Source organism: Pseudophryne corroboree, chromosome 4 (assembly GCF_028390025.1).
Source record: "Pseudophryne corroboree isolate aPseCor3 chromosome 4, aPseCor3.hap2, whole genome shotgun sequence".
Classification (NCBI taxonomy): domain Eukaryota; kingdom Metazoa; phylum Chordata; class Amphibia; order Anura; family Myobatrachidae; genus Pseudophryne; species Pseudophryne corroboree.
Window position 1 is genome coordinate 695,241,833 of NC_086447.1, and position 24,067 is coordinate 695,265,899.

At 46.7% G+C, this 24,067-nt stretch overlaps 1 protein-coding gene across 3 annotated transcripts in view; it reads left to right on the plus strand.

The window, feature by feature from the left end:
* TTC13 (tetratricopeptide repeat domain 13) overlaps positions 1-24,067 on the plus strand; it is a 227,023-nt gene that overhangs the window by 49,759 nt on the left and 153,197 nt on the right. For all 3 annotated transcript variants that reach the window (XM_063917918.1, XM_063917919.1, XM_063917920.1), the window contains exon 2: positions 14,989-15,083. In XM_063917918.1, coding sequence (XP_063773988.1) covers positions 14,989-15,083 — 95 coding nt within the window. The remainder of the gene's footprint in view (positions 1-14,988; positions 15,084-24,067) is intronic.

The following is a 24,067-nucleotide window of genomic DNA, read 5'->3' on the forward strand; positions in this document are numbered from 1 at the left end:
TCTTTCTTTCTTTCTTTCTTTCTTTCTTTCTTTCTTTCTTTCTTTCTTTCTTTCTTTCTTTCTTTCTTTCTTTCTTTCTTTCTTTCTTTCTTTCTTTCTTTCTTTCTTTCTTTCTTTTTTGTCTGCCGTAATGTATAAAAACGGGGGCGCTGTCTGCTGTAATGTGTAAAAAAGGGCACGTTGTCTGCCGTAATGTGTAAAAAAGGGCACGTTGTCTGCCGTAATGTGTAAAAAAGGGCACGCTGTCTGCCGTAATGTGTAAAAAGGGGGACGCTGTCTGCCGTAATGTGTAAAAAGGGGGACGCTGTCTGCCGTAATGTGTAAAAAGGGGACGCTGTCTGCCGTAATGTGTAAAAAGGGGGACGCTGTCTGCCGTAATGTGTAAAAAGGGGGACGCTGTCTGCCGTAATGTGTAAAAAGGGGACGCTGTCTGCCGTAATGTGTAAAAAGGGGACGCTGTCTGCCGTAATGTGTAAAAAGGGGGACGCTGTATGCCGTAATGTGTAAAAAAGAGGGACGCTGTCTGCTGTAATGTGTAAAAGGGGGATTTTTTTGTGTATTTTGTGTGTGGCCCTCGAATATTCGCTGGAAGTGTTAAGCGGCCCCCCAGCTGAAATAATTGCCCACCCCTGCCCTAGAGGAAGCTGCTTCACAGCAGTCATTTTTCTTTGTACAGAACAAGCCTAATGTCACTTTCCCTGATTCTCCAGAGTTAGATGACTTATTCAAACAGGCCTGGAAACATCCAGACCAAAAATTCCAAGGGGGAGATTCAAATGTTTAAAAGGTCAGTTGGGAGTCTGTTTTTTTCTATCTAATAGACAGGAACAGACAGACACCCAACCGACTTTTCAAACATTTGAATCTCCCCCCAAGTGTCCAAAAGGTTTTTGCGCACTTTCCCATTTACTCCTGAAGGTAGGAAATTATGGGAGGAACCCCCTGGGGGTAGATGTCTCGGTATCTCGCCTGTCTAAATAGGCGGTGCTGCCTGCCCCGGGCTCCTTTACCATGAAGGATCCTGGGACTAGGAAGATGGAAACTACCTTAAAATCTATATACACAGCAGCTGGTATACCACAAAGACCAGTTATTGTGGGTTGCTGGATGACCCATGCCATTCATTCCTGGGCTACTCAGATTCAGGAGGGCCTCTCGGGAGATATGACCTTGGTTACTATGGTAACCCTCCTGAAGCACATTCGGGACACTAACCGTGTCCTCTGTGATTCGTTCAAGGAGATGGGGAACATTTAATGCTCGGACTTCTGCCATGGCAGTGTCGGCGAGCAGGGCCTTGTGGTTGCGTCAGTGGATTGCGGACGCAGAATCCAGACGTAGTTGTGGAATCCCTCCCCTTTTCTGGGGAATGGCTCTTTGGGGTTGAATTGGATACCTGGATTTCCAAAGTTACTGCTGGGAAATCCACGTTTCTCCCCTCTAGGGCCCCGCCGGCGAGACGCTCCTACCCAGGGCTGTCTGTCCAGTCCTTTCGGTCTCACAGATTTCAGTCGAAGGCCAGAGGTGCCTCCAATGCGTTTAGAGGCACCAGAGGTTAGTCCAGAAAACCTGCAAGCATCAGTTCTCAGTAACAATCCACCGATTCTGCTTCCACTAAAGCCTCAGCATGACGGTGCCTACCCACCCAGAGGGGATCTCGAGGTGGGAGCTCGTATGCGTCACTTCAGCCACGTCTGGGAGACTTCCTGCCAGGATTCCTGGGTTAGAGAGCTCGTTTCTCAGGGCTACAAGCTGGAGTTCGACAGTACTCCCCCTCAACGATTTTTCAAATCAAGCTTACCAGCTTTGGAGGATATGCAAGTTACGTTGCAACAGGCTATCCAAAAGTTGGTCCAGTCCCACGTCATTGTTCTAGTGCCACTACCGCAACGCGGCAAGGGGTTTTACTCAAACCTGTTTGTGGTGCCGAAGCCGGACGGTTCAGTCAAACCCATTCTTAATCTGAAGTCCTTGAATCCTTATTTGAGGGTGTTTAAGTTCAAAATGGGATCTCTATGAGCAGTGATTGCGGGCCTGGAAGAGCAGGAATTTATGGACTCCTTGGATATCAAGGAAGCCTATCTCCATATTCAGATTTGGCCTCCTCATCAGGCGTACCCTGCTGAACGATCACTTCCAGTTCTAGGCACTGCCCTTCGGCCTGTCCACAGCCCCGAGGGTGTTCACGAAGGTGATGGCGGAGATGATGCTTCAACTCCGGATCCAGAGGGTCAATGTGGTCCCTTACCTGGATGATCTTCTGATAAAGGCAAGATCCAGGGAGCTTTTGTTGCTCCATATCGATCGCACAATTCATCTTCTGTCCGACTGTGGGTGGATCCTCCACTTACAGAAGTCCCACCTGTGACCCAGAAGGTGTTTCTACCAGAGGACAAGGCGAAAACACTTCAGGAGATGGTCCGCATGTGGTGCTGCTCGAGTGTCCGTACATCTCTGCATAAGATTGTTAGGAAAGATGGTTGCCTCATACGAGGCAATCCAGTATGGGAGGTTCCATGCCAGAACATTTCAGTTGGATCTCCTGAGCAAGTGGTCCGGATCGTGCATCCAGATGCACCGGATGATTCAGCTGTCACCTCAGGCCAGGATTTCCCTCATGTGGTGGCTAAAGCCCTCCAATCTCCTGGAGGGCAGGAGTTTCGGGATTCAGGATTGGACCCTCCTCACGACTGATGCGAGTCTGAGGGGATTGGGGAGCTGTCACCCAAGGGGCGCAGTTCCAGGGCAGGTGGTCGGACCAAGAAAGCCTCCTTCCAATCAACATTCTGGAACTTCGGGCAATCTACAATGCTCTACTTCAAACCTCTCTTCTGCTCAAAGATGACGCGATCCAGGTACAGTCGGACAATGCCACGCCGGTGGCGTATATCAATCGACAAGGATGGACTAAAAGCAGAGCCTGCATGCGAGAGGTGTCAAAGATGCTTCTCTGGATGGAAAGAAATGCAAGAGCCATGTCAGCAATCTTCATTCCGGGCGTGGACAACTGGGAAGCGGACTTCCTGAGTCGTCACGATCTCCACACGGGAGTGGGGGCTCCACCATCTGGTGTTCCAGCAGATCATCGACCGGTGGGGTTGCCCACAAATATACATGATGGCTTCTCGTCTTAACAAGAAACTTCCATGGTATTGCTTGCAGACCAGGTACCCTCAGTCGAGGGCAGTGGACGCTCTGGTGTCGTCTTGGCCGTACCGGTTGGTCTACTTGTTTCCTCCGATCCCGTTGCTCCCCAGAGTGCTAAAGCGAATCAGGAATCAAGGTGTCCAGGCAATTCTAATTGCCCACGGATTGGCCTCTAAGGGCACGGTACGCGGATATCTTGACATGTCCGTCGAAGACCCTTGGCCTCTACCACTCAGAAGAGATCTTCTTCAACAAGAGCCGTTCGTCTACCTGGATTTTTCAGATTTCAACTCTCTCCATTTTCTTCCAGAAGAAATTGGCTGTGTTGCCAGAAGTTCAGACCTTCTTGCAAGGAGTACTCCACATACAACCTCCCTTTGTGCCGCCTACGGCACCCTGGGATTTGGATGGTCTGAACCTCTGATGATGGTAGAATATAAGTACCTCACGTGGAAGACTGTGATGTTACTGGCCCTGGCTTCTGCTCAACGTATCTCGGAATTAGGGGCCTTGTCGTGTAAAAGTCCATACCTGGGGGTACATTTACTAAGATGGGAGTTCTATTTAAGATGGGATGTTGCCCATTGCAACCAATCAGACTCCAGGTATTATATTCTAGAAGGTGCTAGACAAATGAGAAGTAGAAGCGGATTGGTTTCTATGGGCAACATCCTATCTTCAATAGAACTCCCATCTTAGTTAATTTACCCCCTGGTCTTTTATGAGGATAGAGCGGAGCTCCGTACTAGACAGCAGTTCCTGCCGAAGGTTGTCTCCGTGTTCCACCTGAATCAACCTATTGTGATTCCGTCTAGTTCTGACACTTCTGCTCCTCCGGTGGCATTGGATGCTGTGCAGAAGATCTATGCCAAGCGCACAGCTCTGGTCAGACAGATTCCTTGTTCGTGCTGTATGATGCGCAGAAAAAGGGTTGCCCTCCATTGCTCATTGGATTAGGCTTACTATCCATCAGACCTATGTGTCGGCAGCATTGACGGTTCCGAAGTCTCTGAAGGCCCACTCTACAAGATCAGTGGGGTCTTCCTGGGCGGCTGCCCGTGGAGTCTCAGCCATGCAACTATGCCGAGCTGCTACCTGGTCGGGGAAGAACACTTTTGTAAAGTTCTGCAAGTTTGATACCCTGGCCCAAGAGGATAGCCATTTTGGGCAGGCGGTGCTGCAACAGTCTCCGCACGTTCCCGCCCGTTCTGGAAGCTGTGGGACGTCCCCATCGTACTAGTTTCCCCAATATTCCTTATGGATGCTAGAAAAAATTGTATTTTAATACCTACCAGTAAATCCTTTTCTCGTAGTCCATAAGGGATATTGGGGGTCATTCCGAGTTGTTCGCTCGTTGCCGATTTTCGCAACGGAGCGATTAAGGCAAAAATGTGCATGGTATGCAGTGCGCATGCGGTAAGTATTTTAGCACAAAACTTAGTAGATTTACTCACGTCCGAACGAAGAATTTTCATCGTTAAAGTGATCGGAGTGTGATTGACAGGAAGTGGGTGTTTCTGAGCGGAAACTGGCCGTTTTCTGGGAGTGTGCGGAAAAACGCAGGCGTGTCAGGGAAAAACGCGGGAGTGTCTGGAGAAACAGGGGAGTGGCTGACCGAATGCAGGGCGTGTTTGTGACTTCAAACCAGGAACTAAACGGACTGAGCTGATCGCAATCTGTGAGTAGGTTTGGAGCTACTCAGAAACCGCTAAGAATTTTCTATTTGCAATTCTGCTAAGCTAAGATACACTCCCAGAGGGCGGCGGCCTAGCGTGTGCAATGCTGCTAAAATCTGCTAGCGAGCGAACAACTCGGAATGACCCCCATTGGGCGCCCACCCCAGTGCGTTGACTTGTCTGCAGGTTCTTGTTATGTAGTTACCTGTTCAGCTGTTGCCGTTGTTGTCTCCAGCCGTTGCTGGTTGTTTGTTTGTGGTGTGTAAATTTCACCACCCTTTGTTGTCTTGTTCCTTCTCTCATATATGTCCTTTCTCCTTTGGGCACGTTTTTACCTATAACTGCCTGTGGGAGGGGGCATAGAGGGGAGGAGCCAGCACACTCAGTTGAAGAAATTTAAAGTGCACTGGCTCCTTTGGACCCCGTCTATTCAAGAAGTTCACACAAATACCCAAGATAGATTAACAAGGCTCCAGGATCTTCTGGATGGTGTGTTAGTATTATTCCTACACCTAATTCATAGTTTACAGCACTTGAATGCCAGCTGTCTATACCCCATCGTTCTAGTTTCCCCAATATCCCTTATGGACTATGAGAAAAGGATTTACCGGTAGGTATGAAAATCCTATTTCTCTAACGTCCTAAGTGGATGCTGGGGACTCCGTAAGGACCATGGGGATTAGCGGCTCCGCAGGAGACTGGGCACAACTACAAAGAAAGCTTTTAGACTACTGGTGTGCACTGGCTCCTCCCACTAAGACCCTCCTCCAGACCTCGGTTAGATTCTTGTGCCCGGCCGAGCTGGATGCACACTAGGGGCTCTCCTGAGCACCTAGAAAGAAAGTATATTTAGGTTTTTTATTTTCAGTGAGATCTGCTGGCAACAGACTCACTGCAGCGAGGGACTAAGGGGAGAAGAAGCGAACCTACCTAACAGGTGGTAGTTTGGGCTTCTTAGGCTACTGGACACCATTAGCTCCAGAGGGATCGACCGCAGGACCCGACCTTGGTGTTCGTTCCCGGAGCCGCGCCGCCGTCCCCCTTACAGAGCCAGAAGCACGAAGAAGGTCCGGAAAATCGGCGGCAGAAGACTTCAGTCTTCACTAAGGTAGCGCACAGCACTGCAGCTGTGCGCCATTGCTCCTCATGTACACCTCATACTTCAGTCACTGATGGGTGCAGGGCGCTGGGGGGGGGGGGGGGCGCCCTGAGGGCAATAAATAACACCTTGGCTGGCAAAATATACATCATATATAGTCCCAGAGGCTATATAGATGTAAAATTACCCCTGCCAGTATCGCAGAAAAAGCGGGAGAAAGTCTGCCGAAAAGGGGGCGGGGCTTCTCCCTCAGCACACTGGCGCCATTTTTCCCTCACGGTTCCGCTGGAAGGAAGCTCCCTGGCTCTCCCCTGCAGTCTGAGAATACTACAGAAGGGTAAAAAAGAGAGGGGGGGCACTAAATTTAGGCGCAGTATAGATATATATATGTAATATATATAAAAAAGCAGCTAACACTCATTGATAGTGGGATCCCAGTGTTATATAGCGCTCTGGTGTGTGCTGGCATACTCTCGCTCTGTATCCCCAAAGGGCTTTGTGGGGTCCTGTCCTCTGTCAGAGCATTCCCTGTGTGTTTGCGGTGTGTCGGTACGGCTGTGTCGACATGTTTGATGAGGAGGCTTATGTGGAGGCGGAGCAGATGCCTGTAAATGTGATGTCACCCCCTGCGGGGTCGACACCTGAGTGGATGGTGCTGTGGAACGAATTACGTGATAGTGTCGACTCCTTACATAAAAGGTTTGACGACATACCTAATGTGGGACAGCCGGCTTCTCAGCCTGTGCCTGCCCAGGCGTCTCAAAAACCATCAGGGGCTCTAAAACGCCCGCTACCTCAGATGGTTGACACAGATGTCGACACGGATACTGACTCCAGTGTCGACGACGAAGAGACTAATGTAACTTCCAGTAGGGCCACACGTTACATGATTGAGGCAATGAAAAATGTGTTGCACATTTCTGATGTTACCCCCGGTACCACAAAAAAGGGTATAATGTTTGGAGAGAAAAAACTACCAGTAGCTTTTCCTCCATCTGAAGAGTTAAATGAAGTGTGTGAAGAAGCGTGGGCTTCCCCTGATAAAAAGATTTCTAAGAGGTTACTAATGGCGTACCCTTTCCCGCCAGAGGATAGGTCACGCTGGGAAACATCCCCTAGGGTGGATAAAGCGCTCACACGCTTGTCAAAGAAGGTGGCACTACCGTCTCCGGATACGGCCGCCCTGAAGGAATCTGCTGATAGAAAGCAGGAGGCTATCCTGAAATCTATATATACACACACAGGTGTGATACTGAGACCGGCTATAGCTTCAGCCTGGATGTGCAGCGCTGCTGCTGCGTGGTCAGATTCCCTGTCAGAAAATATAGATACCCTAGACAGGGACACTATTTTGCTGAACGTAGAGCATATAAAAGACGCACTTTTATACATGAGGGATGCACAGAGGGATGTTTGCCGGCTGGCATCCAAAATTAGTGTAATGTCCATTTCTGCCAGAAGAGTGTTATGGACTCGGCAGTGGACAGGTGATGCAGATTCCAAACGACACATGGAAGTTCTGCCTTATAAGGGTGAGGAATTGTTCGGGGATGGTCTCTCGGACCTCGTTTCCACAGCAACAGCTGGGAAGTCTACATTTTTGCCCCATGTTCCCTCACAACCAAAGAAAGCACCGTATTATCAGGTACAGTCCTTTCGGCCCAATAGGGGCAAGCGGGTTAAAGGCACGTCCTTTCTGCCCAGAGGCAGAGGTAGAGGGAAAAAGCTGCAGCATACAGCCAGTTCCCAGGAGCAAAAGTCCTCCCCCGCTTCCTCTAAGTCCACAGCATGACGCTGGGGCTCCACAGGCAGAGCCAGGTACGGTGGGGGCCCGTCTCAAGCATTTCAGCAATCAGTGGGCTCGCTCACGGGTGGATCCCTGGATCCTTCAAATAGTATCTCAGGGGTACAAACTGGAATTCGAGACGTCTTCCCCCCCGCCGTTTCCTCAAATCTGCCTTGCCAACCACTCCCTCAGGCAGGGAGGCAGTGTTACAGGCAATTCAAAAGCTGTATTCACAACAAGTGATAGTAAAGGTGCCCCTACTTCAACAAGGAAGGGGTTACTATTCCACAATGTTTGTGGTACCGAAACCGGACGGTTCAGTGAGACCCATTTTAAATTTGAAATCCTTGAACACATATATCAAAAAATTCAAGTTCAAGATGGAATCGCTCAGGGCGGTTATTGCAAGCCTGGACGAGGGAGATTACATGGTATCGCTGGACATCAAGGATGCTTACCTACATGTCCCCATTTACCATCCTCACCAGGAGTACCTCAGGTTTGTGGTACAAGATTGTCATTACCAATTCCAGACGTTGCCGTTCGGTCTCTCCACGGCTCCGAGGGTCTTTACCAAGGTAATGGCGGCAATGATGATACTCCTTCGAAGGAAGGGAGTTTTAATTATCCCGTACTTGGACGATCTCCTGATAAAGGCGAGGTCCAGAGAGCAGTTGTTGGTAGGGGTAGCACTATCTCGGGAAGTGCTACAACAGCACGGCTGGATTCTAAACATTTCCAAAGTCACAGCTGGTCCCTACGACACGCCTGCTGTTCCTAGGGATGGTTCTGGACACAGAACAGAGAAAAGTGTTTCTCCCGGAGGAAAAGGCCAAGGAGCTGTCATCTCTAGTCAGAGGCCTTCTAAAACCAAAACAGGTGTCGGTGCATCACTGCACGCGGATCCTGGGAAAAATGGTAGCTACCTACGAAGCGATTCCATTCGGCAGGTTTCATGCAAGAACCTTTCAGTGGGACCTGTTGGACAAGTGGTCCGGATCGCATCTTCAGATGCATCGTCTGATAACCCTGTCTCCAAGGACAAGGGTGTCTCTGCTGTGGTGGCTGCAGAGTGCTCATCTGCAAGAGGGCCGCAGATTCGGCATACAGGACTGGGTCCTGGTGACCACGGATGCCAGCCTTCGAGGCTGGGGAGCAGTCACACAGGGAAGAAACTTCCAAGGACTATGGTCAAGTCAGGAGACTTCCCTGCACATAAGTATTCTGGAACTAAGGGCCATTTACAATGCCCTAAGTCAGGCAAAACCCCTGCTTCAAAACCAGCCGGTACTGATCCAGTCAGACAACATCACGGCGGTCGCCCATGTAAATCGACAGGGCGGCACGAGAAGCAGGACGGCGATGGCAGAAGCCACAAGGATTCTCCGATGGGCGGAAAATCACGTGTTAGCACTGTCAGCAGTGTTCATTCCGGGCGTGGACAACTGGGAAGCAGACTTCCTCAGCAGGCACGACCTCCACCCGGGAGAGTGGGGACTTCATCCAGAAGTCTTTCAAATGATTGTAAACCAGGGGGAAAAACCACAGGTGGACATGATGGCGTCCCGCCTAAACAAAAAGCTAGAAAAATATTGCGCCAGGTCAAGAGACCCGCAGGCGATAGCTGTGGACACTCTGGTAACACCGTGGGTGTACCGATCGGTTTATGTGTTCCCTCCTCTTCCTCTCATACCAAAGGTACTGAGGATAATAAGGAGAAGAGGAGTAAGAACTATACTCATTGTTCCGGATTGGCCAAGAAGAGCGTGGTATCCGGAACTTCAAGAAATGATGTCAGAGGACCCATGGCCTCTACCGCTCAGACAGGACCTGCTGCAGCAGGGGCCCTGTCTGTTCCAAGACTTACCGCGGCTGCATTTGACGGCATGGCGGTTGAACACCGGATCCTGAAGGAAAAGGGCATTCCGGAGGAAGTCATTCCTACGCTGATAAAAGCTAGGAAAGAAGTAACCGCGAACCATTATCACCGCATATGGCGAAAATATGTTGCGTGGTGTGAGGCCAGGAAGGCCCCAACGGAAGAATTTCAGCTGGGCCGGTTCCTGCACTTCCTACAGTCAGGGGTGACTATGGGCCTTAAATTGGGTTCCATTAAGGTCCAGATTTCGGCTCTATCGATTTTCTTCCAGAGAGAATTGGCTTCACTACCTGAAGTTCAGACTTTTGTTAAGGGAGTGCTGCATATTCAGCCCCCTTTTGTGCCTCCAGTGGCACCTTGGGATCTCAACGTGGTGTTGGATTTCCTAAAGTCACATTGGTTTGAGCCACTGAAAACCGTGGATTTGAAATATCTCACGTGGAAAGTGGTCATGTTGTTGGCCTTGGCTTCGGCCAGGCGTGTTTCAGAATTGGCGGCTTTGTCATGTAAAAGCCCTTATCTGATTTTCCATATGGATAGGGCAGAATTGAGGACTCGTCCCCAGTTTCTCCCCAAAGTGGTATCAGCTTTTCATCTGAACCAACCTATCGTGGTGCCTGCGGCTACGAATGACTTGGAGGCTTCCAAGTTGTTGGATGTAGTCAGGGCCCTAAAAATTTATGTTTCCAGGACAGCTGGAGTCGGGAAGACTGACTCGCTTTTTATCCTGTATGCACCCAACAAGTTGGGTGCACCTGCTTCTAAGCAGACTATTGCTCGCTGGATTTGTAGTACGATTCAGCTTGCACATTCTGCTGCTGGACTGCCGCATCCTAAATCAGCAAAAGCCCATTCCACGAGGAAAGTGGGCTCTTCTTGGGCGGCTGCCCGAGGGGTCTCGGCTCTTCAACTTTGCCGAGCTGCTACTTGGTCAGGGGCAAACACGTTTGCTAAATTCTACAAATTTGATACCCTGGCTGAGGAGGACCTTGAGTTCTCTCATTCGGTGCTGCAGAGTCATCCGCACTCTCCCGCCCGTTTGGGAGCTTTGGTATAATCCCCATGGTCCTTACGGAGTCCCCAGCATCCACTTAGGACGTTAGAGAAAATAAGAATTTACTCACCGGTAATTCTATTTCTCATAGTCCGTAGTGGATGCTGGGCGCCCATCCCAAGTGCGGATTGTCTGCAATACTTGTATATAGTTATTGCTTAACTAAAGGGTTATTGTTGAGCTATCTGTTGAGAGGCTCAGTTGTTATCATGCTGTTAACTGGGTATTGTATCACGAGTTATACGGTGTGATTGGTGTGGCTGGTATGAGTCTTACCCAGGATTCAAAATCCTTCCTACTTGTGTCAGCTCTTCCGGGCACAGTATCCTAACGGAGGTCTGGAGGAGGGTCTTAGTGGGAGGAGCCATTGCACACCAGTAGTCTAAAAGCTTTCTTTGTAGTTGTGCCCAGTCTCCTGCGGAGCCGCTAATCCCCATGGTCCTTACGGAGTCCCCAGCATCCACTACGGACTATGAGAAATAGAATTACCGGTGAGTAAATTCTTATTTTTTGCAATCAACCTTGAATTAGGCCCTTAGTTGGGTTTTTTAGCAAACCAAAAAAAGCACACTAATGGGCAAAACCATGTTGCACTACAGGTGGGGCAGATATAACATGTGCAGAGAGAGTTAGATTTGGGTGGGGTGTGTTAAAACTGAAATCTAAATTGCAGTGTGGAAATAAAGCAGCCAGTATTTACCATGCACAGAAACAATATAACCCACCCAAATCTAACTCTCTCTGCACATGTTATATCTGCCACACCTGCAGTGCACATGGGGGGTAATTCTGAGTTGATCGCAGCAGCAAGTTTGTTAGCAGTTGGGCAAAACCATGTGCACTGCAGGGGAGGCAGATATAACATGTGCAGAGAGAGTTACATTTGGGTGGGTTATATTGTTTCTGTGCAGGGTAAATACTGGCTGCTTTATTTTTACACTGCAATTTAGATTTCAGTTTGAATACACCACACCCAAATCTAACTCTCTCTGCACATGTTATATCTGTCCTCCCTGCAGTGCACATTGTTTTGCCCAACTGCTAACAAAATTGGTGCTGCGATCAACTCGGAATTAGGCCCATGGTTTTGTTCCACTGCTAACAAATTTGCTCTACGATCAGGTCTGAATTACCCCCTTGATCGTGTGCTACGAACAGCCACTGATCCAGTAACAAGTAACTACAATGATAAATCAGAATATCTACAATTAATAATTGTTTGGGATATACTGTAGGGGGTTATTCAGGTTTGTTAGAAAACCATAAAAGCACACTAATACACACTGACAAATATTTCCCGGGTTATTGCACATGAATGTGCATCAACCCGGGAATTTGCTCAGTGTGAAATCTAACTCTCTCTACACATGTTATATCTGCCCCCCCTGCAGTGCACATGGGGGCTAATTCAGACCTGGTCGCTCAGCGGGCGTTCTGGTCTGAACTGCGCAGGTGCAGACGCCGCAGTGCGCCGGCGCATGCCAGAGATGTGATCGACATCTCAGCCCAGTGATTGCCTCTGCCTGATTGACAGACAGAGGCGTTCGCTGGGCAGGAGGGGGCGGTTCGGCGGCGTTAGGCCGCCGTTTTGGTGACGTGTTCCGGGCAACGCAGGCATGCCCGGACCGTGCTGGAGGCGGGCTACGGCAGCTGTGTGATGTCACACGCAGCTGCTGCGACCCGGAGAGCGACGGGTAGCTCCTTGCCAGCGCGCAGGAGCTGTGCTGCTAGGGAGCTACGCTTCAGGTATAAAAGCATCACCGCCGTGCGATGCTTTTGCACCTGTGTGGGGGGGGGGGTCAGAGCCAGACATGCGCGACGGCTTAGCCCTGTGCTGGGCGTCTCCCCGCATGTCCGTGAATTACCCCCATGTTTTGCTCAACTGCTAACAAATTTGCTGCTACGATCAGGTCTGAATTACCCCCCAAAGTCTGTATACATGTTTATAAATACATACGGATTTCCACTGTATTTTGGTTTCAGTGAATGGAAAATGTCTTTTGTAAAAAATAAATCTTTTTTTTTTTCTTCATGTTTCTTCTCTTCAATCTCCTCCACACAGCTATATAATACCATATATAGAAGAAACCTGCTAGCAGACAAGGCCACTTAATATTGTGTATTACTCCTGTGATAGATCTGACTACAGTCATAACATGCTCCTCGAGTGATATATGCTTCTATAGTTTGTTCCAAATATTATTGCCTTGCAAGACTTTATTGTGTTCACAAAGCAAATCTATGAAGCAACATAACTTTATCCCTTTTTGTTCTTTCGAGTTGGTCTTTTCCAGGATAACGTGTAAGTAAAACAAAATAGTAGAGTCGCATAGAAATGAAACCATGTAGTATTTTTGGATAATTTTAAACGATCCAGAAAAGCATGCAATCCATAGAATGCAGTGCTATTTTTTCTGTTAACCTATGCAGAAAATAAAATAGATTGTATTGGTAAAAGTGCAGCATTTGAAAAACAAGTTGGAAGCACGATAGAGTGTACGAGTTTTACCCATCCTCCCAGTGCATATGTTGAACGGTGCTCAGTATCTTTTACAAAAAAGCAATTGGACAACACTTTTTCAAGGGATCTGGTTGGTTCGTCAGGAAAGACCTTCGCTGCCGGAGAAATGTATTTTCTCATAGATAGAATATAGAAGCAGACTTGACATGTGAGAGTCTTTCAGGCCCCTAACCTGCAGGACTTCCATCAAAAAGCATAAATACACATATCATATGAAAACATGCATAAATGCTAACATGTATCGGAAAAGCTTATGCTATACATTAAATATGTATATGCATTGCAAGCACAAGCATTACAAAACTTTGTCATTCATTTTAATAGTTATTAAATTCAGTACTTGTTCTTTGACAAAATGCTCTTTTAATTAAATGGGCCGTGGAAACCAATGGAAAAACTCTGCTACCAGTGTGGGATTACACTGCTTCAGTCAAAATCAGACCCAGGGTAAACAGACTGCCTCCTTCCAGTGTAGCCGAGGGTCCTCTGTTAAAAGGCAAGTGTAATGCATGTATTCAAGTATGAAAAAGTGACCCCAACCAATTGAAACCGCAGTATCTGGCATCCTGTCACTTGTTTTCTGGTTACTTTTTGCATAGCTTACTCTTCTATGCTATGTATAACTATTCTCTTTCCCTTTACATGTGTTAAGCAACTTGGCCACTTTAAAGCAGACAAATATACTGTATGGCTGCTGGAGCCTCTCCATGTGTTTGTATGTAGGGCTTTCACAAAGGGAACAACCTATTGATGGGGATATTAATATGTAGCTTGTGTTGGCTGGTGGACCTTTCAGTGGCAGCTGCTTTTCAGAACTATGAGAAGAATGAGAATATTGGGGGTCATTCCGAGTTGTTCGCTCGTTGCCGATTTTCGCAAAGGAGCGATTAAGTAAAAAATGCGCATGGTACGCTGTGCGCGTGCGCTAAGTATTTTAGCACAAAACTTAGTAGATTTACTTACGTCCGAACGAAGAATTTTCCTCGTTGAAGTGATCGGAGTGTGATTGACAGGAAGTGGGTGTTTCCGGGTGGAAACTGACCGTTTTCTGGGAGTGTGCGGAAAAACGCAGGCGTGTCAGGGAAAAACGCTGGGAGTGTCTGGAGAAACGAGGGGAGTGGCTGGCCGAACGCTGGGCGTGTGTGTGACGTCAAACCAGGAACGAAACGGCCTGAGCTGATCGCAATCTGTGAGTAAGTCTGGAGCTACTCAGAAACTGCTAAGAATTTTCTATTCGCAATTCTGCTAATCTTTCGTTCGCTATTCTGCTAAGCGAAGATACACTCCCAGAGGGCGGCGGCTTAGCGTGTGCAATGCTGCTAAAATCTGCTAGCGAGCAAACAACTCGTAATGACCCCCATTATTCTAAAAATTGTATGCACAAGACTAAAGTGCTGGGCGTGATGCAAAAAGTGCCATTTTGGTGCCCAAATCATCAGGTTCCATCATAGTTTTTTTAAATAGTCTATTTATCTCTTTTTATATACACTTGAGAGCTTGTAGGGCTAACAGAAAATATATATGTATATAGACCTGTCTTATGTTAAAATATTTATATTTGAATTAAAGATAATTTTAAAGCTCCACAAATGCCTGCCCATTGCCTAATATGGAACTTTTTTTTTTTGCAATGGTATGTGTAGCGATAACTTTCCAAAATAGTTTGAGAACCTTAATTGATGAAGGCAGTAGAAAACCAAACCTTAGACGGATCTATTCATGTCTGTGTGATAGCTGGGTATTACATAATGTTATGATAAAGAGAGTTTGCTATGAAGTTGCATTTTCTCCTTCAATTTATTATTTTTATTATTATTTTATTGCAGATTCAGCTTTCTTTACCTTCCGTGAATTGGACTGTGAACCAAAAGGATCACCAGCATGTGAATCCATCATTTCACGCAATACAGAAAAAATCCTGGTACTATCTTTGTTTTTGTCTGGAATTTATTCTCTACAAATTGTATAACATATAGTGGTAGATTGTGGGGTAAGTTTAGTGGTGCAGACTGTCTGTACTTTCTGTATTATGCCACGCTGTCATTGTTGATACTGACTGCAGCTTAACCTGACATCAAAATAGAGATCAAAATAAATGTTAGTTCTCATGGTACTGACTTCAGATTATAAAAAGATTATAGACGCTGGATAGTTTAAACCAAAGGTTCAAAACTGCGTTTATTCTCCGTTAGGTGTTTCTATATATTGGAATACAGTGCTGCCAAAAAAACAGTGTGGATACTGTGCTATCAATGGTTCTAGAGTGAAAAAGAAGGACACGTCTGGTGCAGACAAAGTCCAATATTACGAATTAGTTGTACAGCGTATAAGTATATACTGGTAAGATGTAAAATACTATACACTAATGGGCAGATGCAGAATGTAACCTAAGTTAGTTCTGTGGATGCGTCTTGTGTGTGTTTGCACTATGCATGCACGGGGTATGAGCATACACAACTACAGGCTGTGCTGAGACCTCTACATATCTCCATCACATCTCCACTTGTCTCTGAAGGGGCGTATCTGAGTGGTAATGGGGTGATTGCACATAAGCTAAGTTCATGGAAGGTGTGTCGATAGCTTTGCACGCTTAGTACGGTTGCATGTATGTGTAATTACGCCTAATTTTAGATATAGGTTTTGCACCATGGATATGGTTGGTGTGCACTATCCTTGATGACTGCTGTGACGGTGGCTGGACTGCATAGATGTGTGCACATGAATGAATATACCTGCACACAGTGTGGGAGCAGATACGACCGACTTGCATTCACCTATGTGTCAGTCCTTTAATGAATTACAGATGTGTACTTATACACTGTGGCATCATTCGCTCCAAGTAGCCCCTTTTGGTACGCCAAGTCCCAGGTGATTCGGCAGTACCGTGCGTCTTTGTCACTCATATTGTGCCTCTTTTTCGCATAAACAAAATAACTGGCAGCAAGAAAACTACATTGCCAGCTTGCACTGATGGGTTTGATGTGCAACATTTGTACAAGTGTGTGCGACTGAGTCTGAATCTGTATATGAAGTGCTGCGATGCAGTGGCTTTTCCTCACACCAACTTCTGTTGTGCTTCATCTGCAATTTTGTACATGTATAAACTCAATTTGTGTACCGTTAATGTCACTGCCCAGTGTCTCCAGTAGACTGTGAGTGGTGTTTATTTGCGTCTGCTATGTGTATAAGAGGCAAAGTGTAAGAAATGTGTGGTACTATATTCCTCTCAGAGCGTCCCAGTCGGACAGGTGCCTCTTGTAATATGACTTATAGAGGCTAAGTCAGTGTATGAGGACACATTTGTATGTGGATATTACAGACCTAGAAACATCCTTCAGGGAAGCTGGTAGTAGACGGCTGTACTGCATCTATGGACAGTGCCTCTAGGGAACATCCTCCAGGGCAGTGTGCAGTGGACCGTTGTACCGCATCTATGGACAGTGCTTCTAGGGAACATCCTCCAGGGCAGTGCGCATTGGACAGCTGTACCGCATGTATGGACAGTGGTTCTAGGGAACATCCTCCAGGGCAGTGTGCAGTGGACAGCTGTACCGCATGTATGGACAGTGGTTTTAGGGAACATCCTCTAGGGCAGTGCGCAGTGGACAGCTGTACTGCATGTATGGACAGTGCTTCTAGGGAACATCCTCCAGGGCAGTGTGCAGTGGACAGCTGTACCGCATGTATGGACTGTGGTTCTAGGGAACATCCTCCAGGGCAGTGCGCAGTGGACAGCTGTACCGCATGTATGGACAGTGCTTCTAGGGAACATCCTCTAGGGCAGTGTGCAGTGGACAGCTGTACCGCATGTATGGACAGTGCTTCTAGGGAACATCCTCCAGGGCAGTGCGTAGTGGACAGCTGTACCGCATGTATGGACTGTGCTTCTAGGGAACATCCTCCAGGGCAGTGCGTAGTGGACAGCTGTACTGCATGTATGGACAGTGCTTCTAGGGAACATCCTCCAGGGCAGTGTGCAGTGGACAGCTGTACCGCATGTATGGACAGTGGTTCTAGGGAACATCCTCCAGGGCAGTGTGTAGTGGTCAGCTGTACTGCATGTATGGACGGTGCTTCTAGGGAACATCCTCCAGGGCAGTGTGCAGTGGACAGCTGTACCGCATGTATGGACTGTGGTTCTAGGGAACATCCTCCAGGGCAGTGTGCAGTGGACAGCTGTAACGCATGTATGGACTGTGGTTCTAGGGAACATCCTCCAGGGCAGTGCGCAGTGGACAGCATCTTCAAGTTATATGTCCCAGTTTTGTCTTTCTCCTTCTCTCCCCTTTTGTTTTAATTGTGAAAGATAAAACAGATTAATCTCGGCTACCATAAGTATTGTATACAGTAACGCATATAGATGTGCAATATATTTTTTTAGGCATTAAAGATGTACAATAAGTGTTGGTACTGATGATATAAATACCCTGTATGTAGAATTAATAGTATTCAAAAATACCAATACAATAACTTTTAGGCATAAGCACTATCTGAACCATGATGTATATGTTTTTATAAGTGGAACAGCCTCCCGTCAGAGGTGGTTGAGGCTAAGACAGTAGAGCAATTTAAATGTGCCTGGGATAGGCATAAGAATATCCTTACAGAGATCTAAGGAACAAATAGGGTTGAAGTTGCCAAAAGGATAAATGAAAAAGGGGCAGACTAATAAATGGGACAAGAGGTTCTTATCTGCTGTCAATTGTCTGTGTTTATATATACAAAATTTAAATGTTGCATAAAAAAAAGTATCACTCCCAGGGAGCAATCCAATTAGGTGTGAGTTGGCTCTTGAGAGACGTTCTCACTGCGAATTACATTTGAAATCCAATTACAAACTGACATTGATTTTCTAGATCAAGTTCATGTTTTTGTGTGTGCACCCACTGAGTAGGTAAAAATATAGTGAATCTTTTTATTTTAAAGTAAAAATGTTGGGACACAGTGCAGAACATCTGGTACACCACTCCTAATTAAAAATCATACACTTGGAGGGGTTTAAATAGCATAATTTATTCAATAAATACATGTCCGCTTTCAGGTGAATTTCTCTAAAAACCTCAATGGGTTAAATTATGGGGGACAGGTACCTGGAAGTGTAGTATTTATGGGAGAGGGTTTTTGACCCTGCAGATGAGAGGAAAAGTGTATTTTCTAACTTTTTATAAACTTGTAATGCTGGAGAAAGTTTATTTAAATTAAAAACACTTGCTATAATTTTTCAACCATGTATAAAAAGTGCAAATCATTCATTTGGAACCTTTTCAAAACCTACAGTGCTTTCCTTATGGCCACTAACAGCCTTCTGTGTAGTCCTGCTGTCTCCGGTGTTACTTTTTTGGGGTGCAGGATGGTTTCTCCATTTTTTTTATTTTTTATTTAATATTTTTATTAGAGAGAAGTCGAGTAAACTGTTACAATACAGACAGGAGATGACAGCTCCGAATAAATATTGAATCACATACATGTTATCCCATGGGGAATAACCCAATATAACAAGAACAAGGGAGTAAGTCATCAATAACAGATGTATATATCGACTACAATTTTTCTGTGTTTAAACAAAGATAAACATAAAAAGGAAAGGTAGTAAGAAGAAAGAATCTGAGAAGAAGAGAGATAGAGTGGGGGAAAGAGAGGGAAGGGGGAATGGGAGAATGGTGGATCGTCAGAGAAGCTAGCAAGGTGGGGATGTGCCATGGAGGGCAATACCTCCCTGCTACAGACCATGTCAACTGTCCAACCAAGGACGGCATAGCATCTCTTATATTTATTGCGATCTGTTTGGCATAGAGTAATGCAACATACCGCATCACATCACACCCCGGAAGTGGAGGGTGTAGTAAAGATGAACCATGGTTCCCATATCTTCCTATATTTGTCCGATCTGTCATGTAAGGATGCTGTAATTTTCTCCATCATGGAGATATGCCAAATTTTAGCTATTAGCATGCTCCTAGGGGGGGTATTGGTTTTTTTCCAATTCTTAGCTATTACACAGCGGGCTGCATGTAAGATTTGAAGTACTAGGCTATTTGCATGGCTATCTAAATTGGGTAAGGGAAGGCCCAGCAGGGCTGACCATGGGCCCAGGGTTATTCGTGAACAGAAAATAGAACCAATGAGAGCTTCCACCTGAGTCCAGAAAATGTGTATTTTTGGGCATGACCACCATATGTGTATGAAATCTCCGGTTTGGCCGCACCCACGCCAACATAGTGGAGAGGACCCTGGAAAGATCCTATGCAAGGTCGCAGGGACCCGATACCATCTTGTGTAGACTTTATAAGAATTTTCCTTTACCAAGGAGGAAATTGAAGACTGGGCTACTTTTTGTCTAATGGTTTCCCAGGAGTCTTCATCGGGGGGTGGGCCTAGGTCCTGTTCCCACTTACTTTCATGGGGGAGTAAATTTACTGCCTTCAGGGAACGTAACAAACCGTAGAGTATGGAGATAATACCCTGCCGCATAGGAGAGTAAATACAAAGACGCTCCAAGGGGGTAGGCTGGCGAATAACCTGGGATTTGGGGAGGGAGCTTAAAAAGGAGCGGAGCTGTAAGTATTCATAAACTACAGGTTGGGAAATATCATATCTGTCACATAGCGATTGAAGGGAACGCCATGAGGACCCATCTATAAAATCAAATACCAGACCCGGACGCGGGTCCAAATGGAGCCACGAATGGGATCGCAAGGTGGAGCCTGGGGGGAAATCCCGGTTATCCCAAATGGATGTGATGGGTGAAGGGAAAGTGGACAGGCCATAATGTCGAATGCAGAAAAGCCACAGGGAGCAGGTGAGTTTTGTTGAAGGGATACAAGTATGCATTGACCGTAGTGGCTTAGTTGGCGAAAGAAGGGAAACCAAAGTGGAGACCCCGGCCGCGAATAGTTCAATTTGAATCCAGGGTAGGTGGGGGGCTGGGGAGAACCATGCAAGAGCCTGACTCAGGTGGGTTGCATGATAGTATTTACGGATATCCGGCAATCCTCTACCTCCCGCTAATGGGTCACGTACCAGGGTGGAGGTCCTGATTCTAGGGGGCTTATTAGACCATATAAATTTTACGAAGAGTTTCTGCATTCGACATAAGGCCTCAGCGGGGATGCTTACGGGGATTGTTTGAATCAGATACAGAATCCTGGGAAGGATGTTCATCTTCACTGATACTATCCGTCCGAACCAGGCTATAATCTGTTTATCCCAAGCTCGAAGGTCTGACTCTATACACTTAAAAAGAGCTGGGAAGTTTTCAGAGTATAGGGAATCGTAGGAGTTTGTATTATACACGCCTAGATACTTGATTTTCTTGGTGCGCCAGGAAAAGTTCAAGTTAGCAGCTAAGAGAGATCTGGTATTCCCGTCAAGATGCAGAGGGAGGGCTTCCGATTTAGAGTAATTAATGCGATATCCCGAGTAGTGCGAATATAATGACAGGGTTTTGAATAGATTAGGGATAGATATATTGGGAGAGGAGAGAGTTAAGAGAACGTCATCAGCGAATAATGACAATTTGAATTCCTCCCCACCAACAGAGATTCCTTTGATGTCGGGGTTGGTCCTAACCATACACGCCAGAGGTTCGATTGTCATAGCAAAAATTAGTGGTGACAGGGGGCACCCCTGGCGTGTACCGTTGCTGATGTGAAAGAGGTGAGAGTCTTTGCCATTAACCCGGACTCTAGCAGAGGGGTTGGAGTAGAGTGCCTGAATACCCTGAAGTAGGCTTCCTCCCAGACCGAACCTGCGTAGGGTGGCGAACATGAAAGGCCATAGTATTTTATCAAAAGCCTTCTCTGCGTCAAGCGAAAGAAGGATGGAGGGCAATCTGGTTTTGTTAATAAGATGGACCAGATTAATAGTTCTCCGCGTGTTGTCTCTAGCTTGTCGGCCTGGGATGAAGCCCACCTGGTCAGCGTGTATTAAATGCGGGAGAATTGGGTTTAATCTTAGGGCTAGAATTTTAGCAAATAGTTTAATATCGTTATTTAATAAAGAAATGGGGCGGTAGCTAGCACAGGAGTTGGGATCCTTCCCAGGCTTATGGATCAAAACTATTCGTGCCTCCAATGCACGGGGAGAAAGGGGGTTACCACTTAGGAAACCATTGAAGAGCCTACAAAGGTGGGGCAATAAAGTCCCCTTAAATTTCTTGTAGTACATAATTGAGATCCCATCAGGTCCAGGGGCCTTACCTGGTTTCTGAGTTTTAAGAGCATTCTCTAATTCCTCGACAGTAATCTCTGAACTTAACTGGGATACTGTCGAGCTACTCAAGGATGGTAGATTACATTTATCTAGGAGGGAGTCGATCCCCTCATCAAATCTCTGTGACGAGGAGGGGGTCACTTCCGAGTTATACAATGATTTATAAAACCCCTCAAATTCATCCAAAATGCGGTCAGGGTCATGAGTCAGAACTCCTTGCTTGGTGCGAATGGATAAAATATTTTTGGAAGAAATCTGAGCCCTCAACTTTCTGGCTAGGAGTTTATCTGCTTTATCTCCTTTTTCATAATATATCTGATTAAGACGTCTAAGGCATTGTTCAGTTTTGTGCGATAACAGCAAATTAAGTTCGCCCCTGACTTTAAGTACCTTTTCTAAATCAGCAGAATTTAGGGAGGACTTATGGGCTTCCTCCAACTGATGGAGTTGATTGGTTAACTCTAAAATTTTTTGGGAACGCTGTTTATGGAGTCTGGCCGCGGTCTGGATGAAGTGGCCTCGGAGGACCGCTTTATGTGCCTCCCACAGAGTCATATCAGATATACCGGGTGTTTGGTTCTCTGAGAAGTAATCAGTCAATGCCTGAGTAGTTTGCTGTAGCACTTCAGGCTGTTGAAGAAGGGCATCGTTAAGGGACCAAGAGGGGGGGGAGGGAGTGCGAGCTAACCCAGACAGAGTCAAAGATATAGGGGCGTGGTCGGACCACGTTATTGGATAAATACAGCAATTCTGGATTCTAGAGGTCAAGTCTCTTCCGACCATAATCATGTCAATTCTAGTATATAAATTGTGGACTGGGGAAAAAAACGTGTAATCTTTAACTAAGGGGTCGGCAACCCTCCAGGAGTCAAATAGTAGATGGTTTTTAAGTAGCGACTGCAAGGCTCTGGAGTTACGGACGCTTAAATGGGACTGGGACGGTGGAAGGGGGTGGGAGCGATCAAGATTATGGTGTAGTATAGTGTTAAAGTCTCCTGCTATTAAGAGGTCATCTTTCCTACATTGGGCAATTTTAGAGTCTAAGGAAGCAAAGAACGAGGCCTGATTAACGTTGGGAGCGTAGATATTGACCATAGTGATGGGAGCATTATTAAGTTTGCCTACTATAATAAGGAACCTACCGCGTTTGTCTTTAATGATTCGGTCTGATTCCAAATGTAAATGAGCGGGGATCAGAATTGCGACCCCTCTTTTCTTTTGGGTGCGGTCGCAGGCGTGGATAGCGACAGGGTGGCGTCTAGAGCGCAGTTCAGGATGGGAGATACCTCTAAAATGCGTCTCCTGAAGGAATACCAGATCTCCCCTCACCTGTTTCAGAAAAAGAAATAACTTGGTCCTCTTTTTTGGGGACTATTGAGACCCTTCACATTATAGGATATTACATTGATAGACATAGTGTTACCAGTATAAGCATAGCATGATTGAACCTAACGACCCAAGGATGATCTCCCGGGGAAACAAGGGGAACAAGGGGGAGAGGAAGAGTAGGAGGTGAAAAAAGAGGGGAAAGAGACAGAAGAGGTAAAAAGAAACATCTAGAACACTGTAAAATGAACATGTAGTTTTGACCGAGCCAACGACCCATTGTACACGGCGTACGGGTCCGTATGTTTGAGCACCCGTATGGGGAATCTAAGGGAGATAGTAACTCCCCTATGCCCAAACCTGACTATAGTGGCTCGGCGGGGGGCGCAGCTCCGACCACCAAGGGGCCCACCAACTAAACCTGGGGAGGGCGACCGAGGGGGTCGGAGTAACATCTAAACATAATGAACCACTGTTAAGAACCAAGAAACAGAATAAACATAAGCTAAATTATATAAGCTCAGCTCAGGAAGGAACTTTTAAACCTCCAAATCAGATTGCATAACAGTATCAATGAACATATAATAACCCATCAGAGCATCTGTAAAGGAGCTTTCATGGAGGGTCCTGATTTGTAGAGATTTTCTCCGGGACTGTCGACCAAAGGCGTCGAGGTGCTCAATGTGGGAGGGGAGAGTTCGGTGAGTGTCGGAGGTCTGGTGCATCCCGCGGGGAGGATGATTTATTGGACTCCGGTGGGGGTAAGTTCAGTCTCAACAGGAGCCTGTGAGCCTCCTCCTTGGATCGTGCCAGTATTCTCTTCCCATCAAGCTGTACAATTAGGGCAAAGGGGAAACCCCATCTGTAGCGGATGTGATTATCCCTGAGGATTTGGGTGTATTCCCTCAGGTCGAAGCGCCTCTTAAGAGTAGTAGGGGATAAGTCCTGAAACACCATGAGCTTGTGAGATTCGAACAGACACACGTCCTTGTTCCGGGCAGCCATTAGGATTTTATCTTTAGTTTTGAAATAATGGCAGCGTAAAACTACGTCGCGAGGAGGGGACGAGGTTGAGGGTTTTTGGCGTAGGGAACGGTGAGCCCTATCTAGGAGGAACTGTTCACGTGGAATGTCCGGCAGGAGGTGTTGAAAGAACCGGAGGAGGAAATCCTCCAGTTGTGTTGATTCCACCGATTCCGGGATATATTTAATGCGCAAGTTATTACGTCGTGCGCGGTTATCAGCGTCCTCCTGTTGGTCCTGGAGTAAATAGATATCCTCTTGCATGACTTGAACGGAATGCTCTAGCTCCTGCTGGAAAGTGATGACTTCATCGATTTTCTGTTCAACATCATTAGTGCGGGCCCC